At 38.6% G+C, this 17,692-nt stretch overlaps 1 protein-coding gene across 18 annotated transcripts in view; it reads left to right on the top strand.

The window, feature by feature from the left end:
* The window catches only part of MADD (MAP kinase activating death domain), a 68,532-nt gene that overhangs the window by 29,609 nt on the left and 21,231 nt on the right, over window positions 1-17,692 (top strand). For 12 of the 18 annotated variants that reach the window (XM_030949130.1, XM_030949127.1, XM_030949137.1 and 9 more), the window contains 10 exons: window positions 163-302; window positions 1,515-1,616; window positions 4,048-4,150; window positions 5,098-5,284; window positions 5,450-5,600; window positions 8,014-8,220; window positions 12,982-13,035; window positions 16,071-16,168; window positions 16,508-16,591; window positions 17,048-17,206. In XM_030949130.1, coding sequence (XP_030804990.1) covers window positions 163-302; window positions 1,515-1,616; window positions 4,048-4,150; window positions 5,098-5,284; window positions 5,450-5,600; window positions 8,014-8,220; window positions 12,982-13,035; window positions 16,071-16,168; window positions 16,508-16,591; window positions 17,048-17,206 — 1,285 coding nt within the window. The remainder of the gene's footprint in view (window positions 1-162; window positions 303-1,514; window positions 1,617-4,047; window positions 4,151-5,097; window positions 5,285-5,449; window positions 5,601-8,013; window positions 8,221-12,981; window positions 13,036-16,070; window positions 16,169-16,507; window positions 16,592-17,047; window positions 17,207-17,692) is intronic. The other 6 variants (XM_030949135.1, XM_030949136.1, XM_030949133.1 and 3 more) reach the window with 1 other exon arrangement.

Raw genomic sequence — 17,692 nt, 5'->3', positions numbered from 1 at the left:
TCCTTGTTTGTTTGGGTGGTTTTTTTTTTTCCAGAGGGTGCAGGTAGTATGGTGAAAACTGGTGGGAGTGAGACCGGCATCAGTCTTCCACAACCATATGATATATTGATTTGGGGTGGGAAGGGCGAATGCTAATAACAGTTGTACTTAATTTCTTTAAAGGTCTCAGAAGTTACTTCGGCCAAACAGTTTAAAACTGGCCAGTGATTCTGATGCAGATTCAGATTCCAGGGCCAGCTCCCCAAACTCTACTGTCTCCAACAACAGCAGTGAAGGTTTTGGGGGCATCATGTCTTTTGCAAGTATGTACCATGCATTAATTAAGCTAGTTTTATTTAGTGTACAGAGAGATGGAATAGAGAGATGGCTGGTCAAGAGAATGAGTTGGTTGTCAAATTGTTACCAGCTCTCCAGTAGTCATGATGGCTTACTGACAACTGCTGATAACTACTGCTTAATATATTCTTCACTAAGAAGGACTTTGGTTTTGTGGTTAGCCCCTTGAATTGTATGGCACTTTAAGGCACAAATCAGAAATTTCTTCAGTTTCATTTAAGCAAAGCATTGTGTAATTTTATGAAATTGATAAAAAATCTTACACTAATATGCCTTCCATACTGCCATGTTTTGTGCTTAGGTGCAAAATTCAATTCCTTGACTGCCTACTTTCAATTATATTTTAATAAAAAAACCCCACAAGTGTGGAACATGAATCTAGAATCTCTTAATCAGTTACAGAAGGCATGGCCACTTGAGTCTTGCTCTACAATAAAAAGCAGTGAAAGAAGTTTTTAGCACTGGGGAAAATATATTAAATATTTCTGGTAAGATGACTGTTACTAAAATAAGGCAACAAAAAACAACCAAAGAAAATTGAAATAATATGTTGGCACTTCAAATTAATAACTTGAACTGTTAATCAGCTCCTTTATCTAAATATGATGTTTTCAGGCTGTCTATGGGCTTAAGCTGATGATGCATAATTGTGTCCTTAAGATCTGCCTGTACCGGGAAGAATGTATGTTTTTTCCTAATAAATGAAAAGCTTCTATTTCAAAGCATGGTTCTGTGGCAAATTTTCCAGTGTTTTACAAGACCCAGTGCACAGTACGCACTTCAGAGTTACATGTTTTACATATCTTCTGTCATCCTGTTTTCTCATGTGGCCCAGCCATTCATTTGCTCCCAAAACCAGGATCAAACTAGAAGGTAGACCTAAGGTGATGTGATCTAAGTGCAGGAAGACAGGAGGATTTTGCTGTTACATTTCAGCCTCGAAGATCCAACATAAATTATTGTAACACAAATGCCAAGACTTACATTTTTGTACTGTTTAGAATAATCTGATTACAGATGTGGTTGCAATGTAAATGAGGTCATATTATGGTTGTGAGACTTTTGGGTAATAAAGAAGAATTTAATCATTAAGGATCTGAAATAAGATGGCGAATTACAGGATCTTTGGGTGTGTGCTGTGAGCAGTAGACATTAATTGTTTTTGTCTTCTGTCATAGGCAGCCTGTACAGAAACCACAGCACAAGTTTCAGTCTGTCCAACTTAGCCCTACCAACCAAAGTTGGGAGAGATAAGAATACTCCCTTTCCCAGCCTGAAAGGTAATAATTTTCCCCTTTGTCTTCTACAGCCTTTTCAGTTCTTGTGACTTGGCAGTCTGAGGTTCTACCCCTAACAGGAATCCTGAGAGTGATGCCTTTTGGTTGTTTGGGTAGTAGCTGTGTTAAGGAGCAAGACAGTAAATTGTTATGATATTTGTCAGTTAGTCTTTTTCCCAACAACTGTTGGGATGGGAGAGTGTCCGGTCTAGGCTGAGTTAACAGATACAAAACAAAACCAACATTCATAGTGTGTTTTGTTTAGTTTTGTTTTTAAGTACTTAGTATAAAGAATGGGAACCAAGAGGTAGGTCCTGCTTTTGTACTGCCACTATCTTCATGCTTAGCCTTAGGTAATTTATAAGAGTGATGATGCTATATTTTTAAATGAGGGTAATGCTAACCTCCCATGGAGACTGCAGGTTATGTGAGTTTCAAAAGTGTTTATCATCTTTTCAGATTGCTAAGTAGAAAACCAGATTACAACCATGCTTTCAGCTCTATGAGAGTGAAGATCAATCCCTAGAATATGTGCACAATTTTTTCAATCTTTTCTTTAGAATATCTCCTGTTTGTCTGCAGTGTCATTAGATAACATGTCTGAATGGGCACTAGGGAAATCCCCCTCACACCGTGGGTCTTAGACAGCCTGGTCATCCTTGTACCAAATGTAATATCACAGAGGTGACTGAGCTTGCACTGGTATCGTAGTGTTGAGACCTTTTCAGATGCTACACTGAGGAGAGGTTTTATTTTGCCTTTTGAGTTATTCTATCTAATTAGAACTTACTGCTTTTGTTTTAATGTGTTGATTTTTTTCATTTATTTTTTCCTCCTCATCACTTTTATCGGTAAAGATTACTTTAATCTGGAATTGGGAAGGGATGTGGATGAAGGTTGGTATGATGTTTTGCTGACCTTTGACCTTGTAGAAACAAAGACCAAAAGGTGGATTTTGTGTTTCTGCTTTGGACTTTGTTTTTGAGACAAGTAATCATTCCCTGTGTTTAAAATAAGGAGTAACAGGACTGGTAGGGTGAAAACACTAGCAGAGACTCTGCACAGCTGTTTTTGACAACCTTTTACCAGTTGGTTATGTTTTTATGTCCAGTTGTACTGGATAAGAAACATGCTTCGTGTCAGGGTTATTTCCATGGGTAAACTTAATGACTGATTCCATGCATTGGAAGAAAACAGTGATGGGGTTTGCCATTCCTCATTCATGCTTTGTGCCTCATCTTCTGCACTTTGGTGTTCTTTTCTTGACTGTTTTAATCCTGTAGGGCCTTTAATGTTACTGTGCAGAGATGAGGATGGGATTTCCATGGAGTAGCTCAGTCTGTTTTATGCATGTGCAAGTGTGTGTGAGAGAGTGTGTGTGTGTGTTCTTTTACGTGTGCATGCTGGCTCACTGGGATGCCCACTGGGCACTTCTGTGGTTTTTAGATGTTTTTGTCTCTGTTGTAGAAATACAAAGTTGCTGCATTAACTTGTTCTTGCCAAGTGTGTGTTTCTAACTGTAATGGGAAGTGATGCTGGGACTCCATTTCATTGCTGCTGTTTGACCACTTTCCATCTTCCTTTTTAATTTTTATTTCATGTGCATCCATTGATATTTTTTCCTTGGTGATGCAGATGGTTTTTGTAGTGCCTTTCAAATACAATATGTGCAATAATGTCCTTGAAGATGCATTACACTGGTTCCACGATGCCAAATTTCAAGTCAAGCACTATCTCTTAAGATAAGTTATTCTGGCCCTTGTGGTCTTGGGCTTTCAAACATCCTTCCTGCTCTAGTGTCATTTGGGTTTTATTTGAGGGAGGGCTGGGAAGAAGCTGGTAGTTGGATTCTTTTGATGCTGACAGTGGGGAGTGTAGATATTTCAGTACACTACTAATTGTATATTTTGTGTCCCAGTATTTGGGTTAAATACTATAATGGAGATTATTACTGAAGCTGGCCCAGTAAGCAATGAAGGTGGGTTCCCTACAGCATGAGCTGTGCATGATGTAACAATTTCCAGCATTCCCTATGCCTGACTTCAGGCTACCTTTCTCGCTGGGTAACCAGTACCACATGATCTATACTAGTCACCCTCAATGCATTATGCTTTTACATATAGTGACTAATTTGAAGATGGTTCTTGTTGTGGAACTGCATGCAGAGCAGCCAAACTTTTCCTGCCTCTCACCTCCTGCTCCCATTACCATCTCTTTTTCTCTCTGCATTACTCCCATTACTGTTTTCTGCCGATGTGTGATGCTAGAATATGATATACGCTGCTGCTTTTTTGGAGTTTCCATTTTGTTTGAAGTCTGTTACCTGTAATTCAAATAGGTGTGTTAGCCAACTTTAGTGTTGCTTGTTACTGTCCTGGGATCAGTTTGTTTTCTTCCTGCCCTTTCCTCTCATTCTGTTTCCTCTCCTATTTAGGAAACAGACGGGCCCTTGTTGATCAGAAGTCTTCAGTCATAAAGCACAGTCCAACAGTGAAAAGAGAATCTCCATCACCTCAGGGACGATCTAGCAATTCCAGGTAATATTTCTTTCCTGCTTTTCAAGTATACAGTGTAGTTAGAGTGCCCTCATACCTGTCTAGTGTTTTCTCAGAAGTCTAGCTGTTGAAAATTAAATAGTACTTTTCTGTTGCCCTAGGCCTGGACATGTTATTGTCTAAGAAGATTTGGTACAGATGTCTTACTGTTAATGGTGCACATGCTTATTTTTCTGTGCTCTGAAATGTATCCTCCTTCTGTCTGAGATCCAAAATGTTCTAGGTTTCTGCTTTAATTATTCTTTGTAATTGAGTGTTCTGAACAAGGTGATCTAGCCCATTGGAGTTTTAATGCACCATGCAGGGGATCAACTGAGTCCAATGAAGAAGTTTGATTCCATAAAATCATGTGAAGTGCTTTTCTCAACCTTGGGAAGGGACTCAGAATGGTGCAAGTAAACATTACTTGACCTGTGCCTGTGCTTTCTTCTCCCTTTCTTATGTAGCAGTCATGGGTCGAGTGAATTTATTTTGACCTACTGGGTTTGAGGGACAAGTAAGAGCAATAACTGCAGTTCAGACTTGGGAATGCGGTAGGTTGCACAGGAGTTTCCTTCTTCTTACCTTTCCCTCTGTGGCAAAAGAAGCTGAGCAAACATGTGCCAAAGCTACTGCAGTAATGCATTAGTAGTGCTGCACTTCCTCTTTTAAAGAAAGCCTACAGCTCAGATGTGGGGGCTGTGGAAGAAGATTGAGGCATAAAGATTCCTGTGGATTCTGAGGGATGCTGTGAAGGTGGAGGATAGAGTGGTACCTGGAGGAGGTAGAGGAAAGCCTGATTATGGCTTTTTATAGGAAATAAAGGACATGTCAGATATGTTGATAGGGAAAGTATTTCTGTGTGTGCCCTAGCCATAGCTCTCTTCCCATGCAAGGCAAGGTAACCAGAGGTTAACTGACTTTTGCCTGCTTTCTCTTAAATGTATCAGTGAGAACCAGCAGTTCCTGAAGGAGGTGGTACACAATGTTCTTGATGGCCAAGGCGTTGGCTGGCTGAACATGAAGAGAGTCCGACGTCTGCTGGAGAGCGAGCAGCTCCGTGTCTTTGTGCTGAGCAAGCTGAATCGCACAATCCAGTCTGAGGAGGATGCTCGACAGGATGTCATACAGGACGTGGTCAGTGCTAAACTCAGCAGGGTCCTCACTCTGCCTGTCTGCTGAGGCTCAGTTCACAGGACGTTTTTGTCAATTGCGAAAAGCTGGTGTTATGGCAGTTTGAGAATTTATGTTCTTGACTTTCTCACATGTAAAACAGCAGCACTAATGGGGCTTTCATTGCAGGAGATCAGCCGCAAGGTTTATAAAGGCATGCTGGACCTGCTGAAGTGCACTGTGTTGAGCCTGGAGCAGTCATATGCAAATGCTGGCCTGGGAGGCATGGCCAGTGTTTTTGGCCTGCTAGAGATAGCACATACTCACTACTATAATAAAGGTAAGAAAAGTGTTCGTGAGAATACAGTGTTCATGAGCCAGATAAGATTGGGAAGGTAGCTGCATTTGTGCCTTTTGATATTTCAGGGCTTTTCCATAGCTTCCAAAATGGTGAGAATTGTACCATTGTTACTGAAGCCTTGTAAAACTTGAAGCCTGTGTTGTGTTTCTTACACACATGTTACTAGACCAAAGCAAAATAATGGCCATACTGATATTTAATTGAAAATGGACATGCTGCAGTAAGATACAAAACCTGGCACTTGTACAGCTGAAGTGGAAAGTCTGGGAATGGGGACCCTCAGCTAAAACTGTCCCAGCCACAGTCTTGGAAAGTTGTTGCAGGCAACCTCAATAGGGAGGGAGATACTTGTAGTGTGCAACCATACGTGACTTAGGTCTCACCCACCACGTTGCACTACACAGTTCTTCTCATACAACTAAATACTCTTAGAGAAGAAAGTCTGAAAGCATCTCTTTATTTTTCAGCTGTTTCTTAAGAATCTCATTCTTAGTGCTAAATAAGAAAATGAATGCTAAGGAAGAAAGCATAAGATGACAAAACCAGAAATCTCTGCTTAGTATATGACTTTTTTGTAATCTCAAGTGATGGAAAGTTCCTTATTTCATTGTAGCAGAGAAGTAGCATCTACTAAACCCTTTATAGTTGGTGTTCTGGGTCTAGTATCAGGGATTTTTTAATGAGCTGGCTTAGATACACCCCATGTTCCTTTCCAGTCATTGTTGCAATGCTGAGGAAGGTAAGGAAGGCTGTGCTAGTGGAACAGTCCTGAATGTGGAGAATGGGCTGATCTTGGCAATTACAAGCTTTTAGTCTGACACTGATTTCTAAGAAAAATTGGAGTGGCTGATGTAAAACTCAGTAGTTTTAGAGTGAAGACCAAATAGCATAATTTGATAGTAAGTAGAGTTTTCCCAGTAAACTAATTGTGGTCATGACAGACAAAATTTGGTGCAATTTTTTAAAGATTCTTTTCAACTTTTAAAGACTCTTCTCATTATTGCATAACATCTTAATTTGTAGTCATATTGTAGCTGTTTAGTATGTTTTACTTGTTTTCAATTAGTTGAAATTAGTATTTATTTCTAGAAATGTTTTACAGAGATTAGTCCTTATGTTGATATTTAACATACAGTAATAGACTAGTAATTCTACAGGACATGAGGGATATAGCTTATTTGTCTAGAGTAAGCTAAGTCTTAATAAAGCATGGTTGTGATTCAGTTATTATGATGTGGTCAAACTAAGGACTTGTTTTTAGAACAAGGATAGTTGGCAGTAATAGTAGGACTGGGAGGTATATCCTAGGAAGCAGTCTCCTGCTGCTGTATGTGAACTTCCTACTGTGTCTGTAAAAACTGGGAAGGGGGGCACTGTGTATCTGTGAATACACATTTGGAATGCAACTACTGTATAGTATCTTGATGTATCAGTAACAAGACCCACAACTGAGGTAGTGTTCCCACTTTTGGTATTCACATCTTGCAAAGTTGAGGAGGTTTCTGGAAGATCTGCAAGGAATTGGGGAAACACTTTAGCTCTGAAGGAAGGAAGTGTTCAGTCTGTTGAGTGTTAGGTGTTGATTCTTTTCAATTACTGTCTAAATTGAAAGGTTTTACTGATAGCAGAATCTTAAATCCACTGAACAAAGGTATCACAAGATCTAGTGATGTGACAGATGTAGATAATAGGAAATGAAGTTTTGACTATTAGATTCATCAGCTATTGCAATAGTTTGTGCATGAAGCTCCTTATGGAAAACCTGGTTTTAATTATTCTTTTCTGAAGGTTTTGCTATAGTTGCTGATGTATCAAACTGTGAGGTTTGATACAGAGAAATAATCCAAACTGTCTTTAGGGACATATGGTTATAGGAAGTCTCAGAGATTGATGGAAGAGCTATAGCTAATTGGTATTTGTTTTGTTTTTTTTTTTCCCTAACTGAAGTTTCATTTAGTGCTACCCATGAAATTGATTGCATTTGTCATTTTTGCATTGTGAGTGGAACTTACTTATCTTCTACAAATTGTATTCTTGGTAGTTTATGCAGAGTTGTTTAATTTGTCACAATTCAGCAGAGGAGATGCCACAGTTACTGTGCCAGAGAACATTCCTAGGTTTCAGATATACAGAAATGAGATACTTGAGTATCTCTAAAACAGTACTCTGGCTTTCTCCTCTACTGTTTCCACCAGTGTGTCAGACTATCAGCAAGCCATGTTGGCCTATGGGAGCAAATGTGGCACTGAGCTGTTTCAGTGCCAGGCTTAATGATTTAGGTGAGACCATCTGTCTCATCTTTCTTCTCCTGTTCTCATTTTCTTTTTCCTTAGGTCTCTTTCTATTTATTTATTTATTTATTTTCTCTCAACACTGTTCTTTTAATTTAAAGAACCAGAAAAGAGAAAACGAAGTCCTACAGATGGATCTGTCACTCCAGTTGGCAAGGATCCTGCATCATCCCCAAGAGTGGAGCCAAAACCTGTGATGCAGCTGCCAGTACCTCAGCTAATGCCAAAGCCACCGAGCCCTGCAGGCAAAGGGCCAAGGGAGTTTGACACAAGAAGTCTAAAGGAAGAAAATTTTATTGCTTCCATTGGTGTGTATTGAGGTGCATGTGAAGTGCAGGGGGGACTTCTGGTTTGGTGTTGGATTCTATTTGCATTCTCTCCATTTTAACACACTACATTGCTACTGTAACATGCTTCATTTACACCTTGGATCACAAGGAACAATCATATGTGTTTTCACCCTACTCTTGTATAAACTATCCACTGCAATTTTCTCCCAGAAGCTGTCTAATCTTAATTGTTTCTATATTTCATTACACCTTAAACAGCCTTATTTTTTGTTCTGTGATTGCTGTTTTCAAGCAACGGGAAATGGGAAAAGAGGAACAGGGACAGCAGAACTTCAGAAAGGGCAGCTGTGGAAGGGAAACATGAAACAAAGGTTTTCTGTCATTGCTAGCTACCTATGAATTATGTAGATTGTGTCCTGATGTAGTGGAATCCAAAAAATCTGCTGTTTGTTAACAACAACATTTCCAAAAAGATTTTAGTTATAGTGTTACAGTTTCAGTGAGCAGGACTGATGGATTTTCCTTCTATGCAATAGCAAATAGAACGTGTGTTCTTGTAAACAGCATCTGCTAGGCTGGTCACTGGAGATTTTCCTGTCTTACTCTTAGATGGCCTAGCTTTTCCCTATGTCATGGGAAAAAGTTTGAAATAGGGCTTTCAGAACTGTTTTATTTAAAAAGGGCTTTACAGACTTTTTTGGTGGAGGAGAAAGAAAATAATTACTTTGGTTGGATCCTCTGGGCTGTGGGTTGTAAACATGAGAAGTACGATCAGCATATGAGAAATTTTTTCTCAACTACAAAAATATGTCATGTTAAATTGTAGACATTGCTTCTTGCAACCTGTTTAAAATACCATTTTCGTGGAATCACTGTGTGAAAGATTAATCTTCTGAAAGTGTGGTGCTGTGAGGATTTGTATGTAGTTTGTGGCATAAGACAAGGGATTGTCTGTGTTGAGCAGCTAAGTGACAGGAGTACAGACATGCATTCTTATACACACATAATAACTGCTGGCTGGGTGCTGTTGAGTCCTGAACTGATACTGAGCCCCTCTGACTTGATTGGCTTCTGTTTAAAGAGGCAATCTATGGAGGCAGTTGCTCAGAAACTAGTCTTGCACTCTATTTGAAAAGCTGTCAGGAAGCTGAGAGAGTTGCAGATTCAGACGTCCAGCATTTCAGTTACTTGGTTGGTTTGCTCTGGGTACTTCAGAACTTTTCTGTAGAAGAGAAAAAGGAAAGTATGCTTCTGGCACAACTAAGAATAAACCAGGCTCTAGGACAGTGTTCTTTTAAAGAATCAAGAGAGATCTTTTGATGAGATTACTAAGGCTGCTTCTTTCCCTTTGATGAAATTAAGGCCTCATGGAAATGGAAATCATAGACATCAGATAGTTCCTGTTTGTAAATCATCATAAGAAGTGCTTTTCAAAAGAAGTGCTATGCAATATACCATGTTAGCTACTGTTGCCAGAATATAAGCCTTAAATAATTCACTGTCTTCAAGGACAGACAAAGGTACATTCTCCTCGGTGGTTCTGATGCTATGATGGTTTCCACTTGTGTTTTATGGAGCTAAATTACAAGAAGAATGTGGTTTTACCTAGACTGACCAAAGTTCAAAAGACTTGAATGTTTTTCCTGACGCCTTTTTTTCTAACTGCTTTTGTCTTTCACCACAAAACATGAACTGGTATGCAAGGCACTTTTTAGGAAATTGCTGTGAAAAAGTGTAGTCTCTATGTTCATCTGACTTGTGTGATCTGGAAATAAAGGGTGTTTCTCTTGTGTTGCAGAGAGATAATTTAAAGCTGCTTGCCTATTATACTTCCTTTATATTCTGTTATAGAATATAAATTCTGTTCTTCAGAACAAGACAGCTTCAGATATACAGGACTGGTGTTAGTTGTGGCTTAGCTGTGAAATGCAGGTGTTCTCATTCAAACTAATTTATTTAGGGAAGAGCATTAGGTAAACATTTACATCTTGCTGAAATAACAACATATTTGTAAGTAGTTCCATTTAAACATGGGAAAAAAATGTGTTTATGTGAAGATGATCCAACACTGGAACAGGTAGCTTGGAAAGGTGGTGGATTCTCCGTCTGTGGAGAAAGTGAATACCTGAATGGACATGGTCCTGTGTCAGGCAGCTTTAGTTGATCCTGCTTTAAGCAGGGAGGTTGGACTACATTATGTCCTTGGATCCCTTTGAACTTTAGCAGTTCTGTGATTCTGTGCAGTTTGGAAGGTACTTACAGTCTCAGGTTGCAAATATGTAAATACAACTTTGAATTAATCTCTTGGTATTTGTAGATGAAATGCAAATTGGGCTGCTACCCTTTTTACCTAGATACAGAAAGAAATACTAGAATGAGAAGTCTTCAGAAGGGTGGAACAAAATAATGTGCAGCTCTGTTTGCAGTAGTCATGTAAGGGTGGTGATTAAACTGCATCTCAAATCTAGAGCTGAATCTATGGTAGCTGAATCTGTGGAGTTTTCTGATACTACAGGAACAATGGCCATGAAGTTCACAGGGTTTCCTATTTCTGAGGTGAAGTAGGATCTGAGTTACCATCTGAGCTTTGATCTTGACTGTGCTTGATACCTAATTCCTACCTAGAAAATTCAGTATGAAGATGTTGCTTCTGATACTCACCAGTTGCTTACTTCTAGGGTGCTTGTCTTCCAGGGTTTATCACCTGTAGTGTAGGACTTTTTGTTAGGACACTGGTGGCTTTTAAATTGATAGTTATAGTAATTAATTTGCCCCTTTATGTTAGTGATAAGTTTGGTTTATTGCATACTTTCCATAACTGTTAATGAAAATGTCAGTACTTACTGAAATTTCCATTACTAGTTTTTAAATAAATGTTTAATCTGGTCAGATCACTTTATTTTGGCTGTTTTTTTTAAACGGAAAAGATTGTGCTACATACTTCATCCACATCAGGCCCTTTTTGGATCTGCTGTCCTGTTTAGTTCAGGGTCATGTAACAAAGCCATAGGTGTAGTATTTATGCCCTGTGAGTTTATTTGAAGTTTTGTTTTTCTTCTTTGACTAAGTAATTGAGAGTAAAATCTAGTCTGTTTTTCATGTGCTAGGATATGCTCTACACTAAATTAACAGACAAATCAGCTAAAAGTAAGTTAATGGCAGGTGTTGTAGCTTTCAGACTAGTGATTTTTAAAGTAAAGCCATATAAACTGAGCATGGAAGAGGCCAGATGTTTTCAAAGCCCTTTAACAAACAAATTCTGTCCATCTTAGAGATTGTTATCTCTGTCAGTGTATGCTCAGCTTGATAAGCCTGTAGGGTGCTGTTTGGATCCCTCAGCAATTTTATCTTATCCATCTGTCTGTTTATGAAAGTTGAAGGAACATCCATCAATCATGAAGCAGATCTAGAAATTGGTAGGCTAGAAGCCATCTTTCTAGCTTTTTCTACCTTGTTTTTCATAATACTATGGAGCCTTCCTCCACAGTTGTAATCTATCCTTTTTATTTTTTTTCCAGTGGACATTTTGCTCAATAGAACTTAGAGCCTGTCTTGCCCTTATTTCTGCTATTTGCAGGGTGGAATGGATTTCTAACACACTTAAGTGACTTTTCAGTTGCTCAGGAAGTTTTCTTAAACAGCAGTAAAAGAACATTTTACTTCTTTTTCCTTCCCTTTTGCCACTTTTCTAAGAGGATCTTCCTCTGTAGCCTCCCCAGCTTTAATGGTGCTAGTGGGAGAGGACAGTGCCTGACACTTGGAGTCAGCTCACCATGGCAGCTTGTAATGTTTCCTTTGGCCAACGGGCCAGTGCCTGGAATGATCTGGTGTTTCTGAGCAGAAAAGGTGACTGCATATCAGACAGTTGAACAGAGTCATAGAAAAGTGCAAGTGCCTCATCACTGTTTTGTCCCAGGGCTGAGTTTCAAATCCAGTTTTAAGAAAACTTCAGAATGTTTTGCTGGTCTGTGCATTGTATATTCTCTTACGGAATTCGTTGACTTGATTAGAATGCTGTGACTTTGATTTTTGAAAGTTGGAATGAAGCATGTCTGATATCTTGCTAATTTTAGTTCTTCATCATTTTCTATTCTCTGTACCCTGATAGGAGCAAGTGGATGCAGAGAAGTTCAGCTCTTTGCATATAGGACAGGTTCATAGGCAGAGCCAGGCATTTATTGAGAATGTTGTCAGGTCAAAAATAACTTGTAAACTTTGTGATAATATGTAAGACATAATATTGATTAAATGTTGTGTTAACCTACACTTTAATATTTTTGGAATTGCTGCTGTTGTTTTTTGTGTCTTTCTCCTTTCAGTGATACAAACTAGAGACATTAAAATGTTTCTGTTTTAGACGAGTAAATATCTGACAGTCTTAAATCCCTTTCTTAGTAAAGGTGATTAATTATTTGTTCCTAAGAGCTGTTTTTCCTTAGTTGAGTAACTGCTGTCAAAGTGTGGCCTGTGGAGGGGAGGGGGGATGCACCACCACCACTGTATGAAGTCATCTCTAATATTTGAATGCTGTTTCTAAGAGATGATGCAGTGCTCAATACCTAACGTTGATTTCTTTTAAACTGGTGTTACTTAACCCTTCACTCAGTAGTTGTCATAAAATTCTTCCTTTTTTTTCTCTTTTTTTTTCCTTGACTTTTCGTTTTTTTTTTTGAGGTGAAGGGGTGGGGTTTTTGTTTGAAATTTTTTCCCCATTTTCACCTGTCTGACCAGCTGCTGACTCTTTCTCTTTCTCTCCTGCTTTCAATGCATCTTGGGTAGAATTGTGGAACAAGCACCAGGAAGTGAAAAAGCAAAAATCTTTGGAAAAAACGAGTAAGGAAATTTAAAAAAATGTAGAAACTGACTCCTCCAGCCTCCCCATAACTGCCAACTCCCCAGGTGCAGGGTGAACTTGCATCTCTGGCGCACAGGTTTTATACTCACAAGAACAAAATCTATCAAGAAAGTCTCCATTAGAGTACCAAACAGATGTATTTGCCCTGAGGAAATTATGTTCAAATGTCTCTTCTTTTTTTTTTCCTTTCTTTTTTCCTCCCCAATTGTTGTTTTCAAAGAAGAGGAAGTTGGTGTTCTGCATCCTCACCAATCAGATAAATATGGAAGAATTTTAAGATACTCCATCTCCTTTCTTAAAAGTTAAAACTTATTTAACAAGTTGTTGACATGGATATATTGATTGATTAAATGTTACTGGAATGAAGAATTCCTGTTTGTTCAAGCTGTGGGATGGTGAATTTTGTTAACTGGCATCAACTGTGAACAGTCAGTCTGCAACAAGAAATACTTCTGAGGGGGAGAGAGAAGGTGTATGTGAATAATTGTATTTAGTGATGACTTCTAGAAAATAGCCTCATAATAAGGAATCAACCTGATTTTGTTTTTCATATCCCTTGGTAAAGAAGGGGTGAAATAGTTTGAGGCTGCTACAGAGTCTAAATAATAGTCTAAATCTACACAAATCTGAACATATGTTGAAATATGATAATGAATAAACTATTGAATATGTATACTCTGCAGGTGCAATACCAGGTTTTGCTCTTTTGGTTGTCACTGTGGTAAATAGGGACATATGACTTAAAGGCAACAGCTGATTTATAACAACCATGTTGTGGTAGGTGTTTCCTAACCATAAGCTTAGTTTGTACTTTGCAGAGCTGATGCTCCCTATTTTACAGACTGAAAATTGGGAAGGATTAATAGCTGAGATGAATGAGTGAAGATTCCTAACATTCTGACTAGGCCTGGATTTGCTTCCATTAGTTTTAGGCACCTCAGTTAAATACTTCTGTCAAGTACAGATTAGCATCTTCTGTTAAGTACAAATTAGCATGTGGAGTTAGTTCAGAGATGATGGGGTGACTGGGGCAGCTCTGCAGTACAGCTTACTGTACTTCAGTTGTGAATTGCTACCTCCTGGGGTAGTAGTGTGTGAGACAGACACACAGCACCATACACAAAGTGAGCCTTTCAGGTAGGGGCCTACGTTGGGAAGGATAAATTGAAGCTTTAGTGTTCCATGTGTATCAGACATATGGCTCCATAAAGAAGGGAAAGGGAGGTTTTTAAGTGCTTGTAAATTGACAGTGACAACAATGTAGTTGTGGCTATTGTGCTCCTTAAACTCAGTTACAGGCCTCAAATATCTGAGCGGCTTCTGTCAATTTCAATTCCTTTAAAAGTCAAACTGCCAGAAACACATCTGAATTATGTGTCGGGACAGGAAACTCCTAAATTGCTTAAAACACACAGCTGAAATTTTGTGTTATTGCTGTAGTAATGAGATATAAAACTTTTGGCTGTATCAGAACTAGAAATGATGACCACTTGAATGAGTGGATATAGACTTCTAGAAGTGAGCTGTGTGTATTTCTGTGGAAAATAATATTCCAAATTCTTAGAAAAGATATTTTTAGTTAATTTTATTCATAAATTCTGTTTATGCTTTCTCTTTCTTAGAATCTTTGAGGAGTTGATTTACAGTAGCTAAGGCATTTGGGTCCAGAGGCAAAATATATAGCAACTGAGGAATGCTTTCTATAAACACTTCACAGGAAGAATTGGTGGTTGAGTAGTAAGCTAGTATGGTCTGCCCAGCCCACTTATGGCTTTGCTATTCATGAGTTTACATATCATCTCAAACTCACTCCCACAAATCTTTGTATATTATCCTTCTCTCTCTCTCTCTCCTCCCGTCCCTTTTTCTTTCCTTTTCACTATCTTATCCTCTCTAATATTACATATGATACAAACATGTTCATAATTCCCAGGTTGTTGTGATCAGTGGTTACATAGGTAGTGGCATTGTTTGTTTAGAGATACTGGCAATAGACATGGGTATATAATACAGATATTCCAGCAGCTGATTATGTCTTCCTGTTACTGAATAGTTGGCAGATATGGCTATGGCAGCAGTATTGCATTCAGTCTCTTCCCCTTTCTGAGAGTATTAACATTCTGTGTACAGCCTATAACACACTCTTTTCTTGCATTGTTATTTACTTCATTCAGTGCCTATTCAAATTTCTTTTCAGGCTCTACCTCTCCATCATTCTCTTTTCCTTCTGCCATCCCATCTGAGGACAATAGATGATACGATTCTAGAAGTGCATGGGAAATTGAACATAAAGTTCTTTATCCTTTCTTTCCCTTTTTTGTATCGTTGGGTTAATGAATGCATGACTTAAAAGCTTGCTGATTTCCTCTCTCTCTCCTACCTATGTGATTGCCAACTCTGGAGAGCCATTTATTAATGTAATTGGGGAATGTTGTGAAGTGCAGCATCATACAAGTTTAATCTTTGAAAATCTTACTGGGTAACACCCATTGTCACTGTTTATTTTCTTGTCACGTGTTGCCTGATTTTTGCCTAGATAGTTGCAGTGGGCAACCAAAAAATTCAGTCCAGGACTTAGAGGAATTTAGCTGTTCAAAAAAGGATTCTGACTTATAAGTAAATAGGTGTTCTTTTTTATTACCAAGAATTAAAAGAAGTGGCTTCCTAGAGTTGAATGTCAACTGCTCTGCATGTGTTATTGTAACTGGAAGCTACTTGACTGTTGTCTGTCCTCTTATCTTTCTTGAATGGCTAAGAAAGGTACTGTTTAATTATAGTCACTCCTGGACTTTGGAATATTTGAGACTCAAACTAATGTTTGAAGACTAGCAGATATGTTCTGCTGGCCTTGTTGTTTTCAGTACCAAGGAATAATAAAAAATGCTTTAAAAATCAAAGAAATGAGGAAGCAAATCTGTTTTCTTGGTACTGTTCCTTCTTCCAGTCTGTCATCTGCTTTCTCCTATGCTGTTTTTTCTTGGTACAGTAATTAATTACTCTTTCCTTTGTTCAGGACCAGAAGGTGTGAAACAGTTTGATTTGGGAGAAACAGATGAGAAGAAATCCCAAATCAGTGCAGACAGTGGCCTCAGTTTGGCCTCAGGTTCTCAGGTCAGTGGCTCCTATGTTTGCTTTATTTATGTGGTAAGAGACACAATTCTTCTATTCACTGCTTAGTTATGGGAAGACTTCTAGGGTATGAGTATTCTTGAGAGGCTCATTTGGTAAAATTTCTTTGCCCCTTTCTCTAGGGCATTGACCTTTGTAATTTAAATTACTGGACACCATGGTCTTTTTGACACTCAGACAGTAGTTTCTATTTGATTGGCTAAATAAAGTAAGGAAGCATAAGGCATGGGATTCAAGAGCCCAGAAGAATGGGAAGTGTGTTTTCTCCTTATGGAAAAAACTATTGTGACTCTTCTTGTCCTTTCTATGTTTTGACTGCAGAAGAGTGATTTTGACTCTATTCCCAGTGGAGGACCAACAGTTATGGTCCGAAGTACAAGCCAGGATTCTGAAGTCAGCACTGTGGTAGGATATGCCCAGAGTGAAATCTGGATGTGATTGACTGCTTGTTAAAGTGGGGAGGGGCATTTTGTGCCTACATTTTGTGTAGTGTGGCACACAAACATAGTGTCACACATGCGTCATGTACTCTGGGAGTTCTCTCTCCAGAGCCTCTGAGTGGGTAGGAAGCATGTGTGTGTGCCAGAGCATAGATAGTGCTTGCTTTATGAGCACATTACAGCCTTCATATATGCTGCTCGTTGCTGCTACATATTCCTACATATTGGTGTATTTATGGAACTGGTGGATTGCAGCAATTCTATAAATATGTCTTAGTTTTCTATAAACTATCTATAAAAAATAGAAGTTTTAAAAGGTAACCTGAGAGCAAAAAAGGCAGATTGTTTGATGCATTAAAAATAAGAGCAAATTCTCTGGTGTATTATCTCTTGAAGGTAATTGCTTTATTTTTCTCTACAGGTTAGTAACAGTTCTGGAGAGACATTGGGAGCAGACAGTGACTTGAGTAGCAATGCTGGTGATGGCCCAAGTGTGGAAAATGGTGGCAATTTAGCAGGATCCAGAGGCACTGTGTCAGACAGTGAAATTGAGACAAACTCTGCTACTAGCTCTATCTTTGTAAGGGCACTGAAGATTTCATTTTTTTAAATAGATCTCATACAGTAATATTTCAGTGTGTGTGCATGGATGCAGTAGGATCTCTGATTCAGTTCTAAGGGTTAATCAGCAATGTCTTACAATATTACCATGTCAAAGATGTAGTTTTGTCTGGATCCACATACCTTTCTTCATTTCCTGTGCAATAAATGGTTTTTTGAAAGCGGTAGATTCAATCTTGCACCACTTTAGAGACTCTAGTAATGTTTAATATTAATTCAATATTTCTCTCAACCAAATGGACATTTGATGGGCAATGCTCATCCTTAACTAAAAGGAAAATTCCCTGTTTCTTAGGAGAAACTACTTGATAAAGGAGTGATCCATTTTAGTTTTAGCAGCTGTTCTGTTTCTTTGAAGTGTTAGTTTAGTCCTATTTGAAGTGTAGACATAACTTTCAAATGTATTTGCCTAGTTGGAGGATCTGTATGCAGTAAGACCCAAATA

The sequence above is a fragment of the Camarhynchus parvulus genome, chromosome 5 (assembly GCF_901933205.1).
Source record: "Camarhynchus parvulus chromosome 5, STF_HiC, whole genome shotgun sequence".
NCBI lineage: Eukaryota > Metazoa > Chordata > Aves > Passeriformes > Thraupidae > Camarhynchus > Camarhynchus parvulus.
The sequence above is the reverse complement of the archived record's forward strand: the minus strand, read 5'-3'. Positions and strand labels throughout refer to the sequence as shown.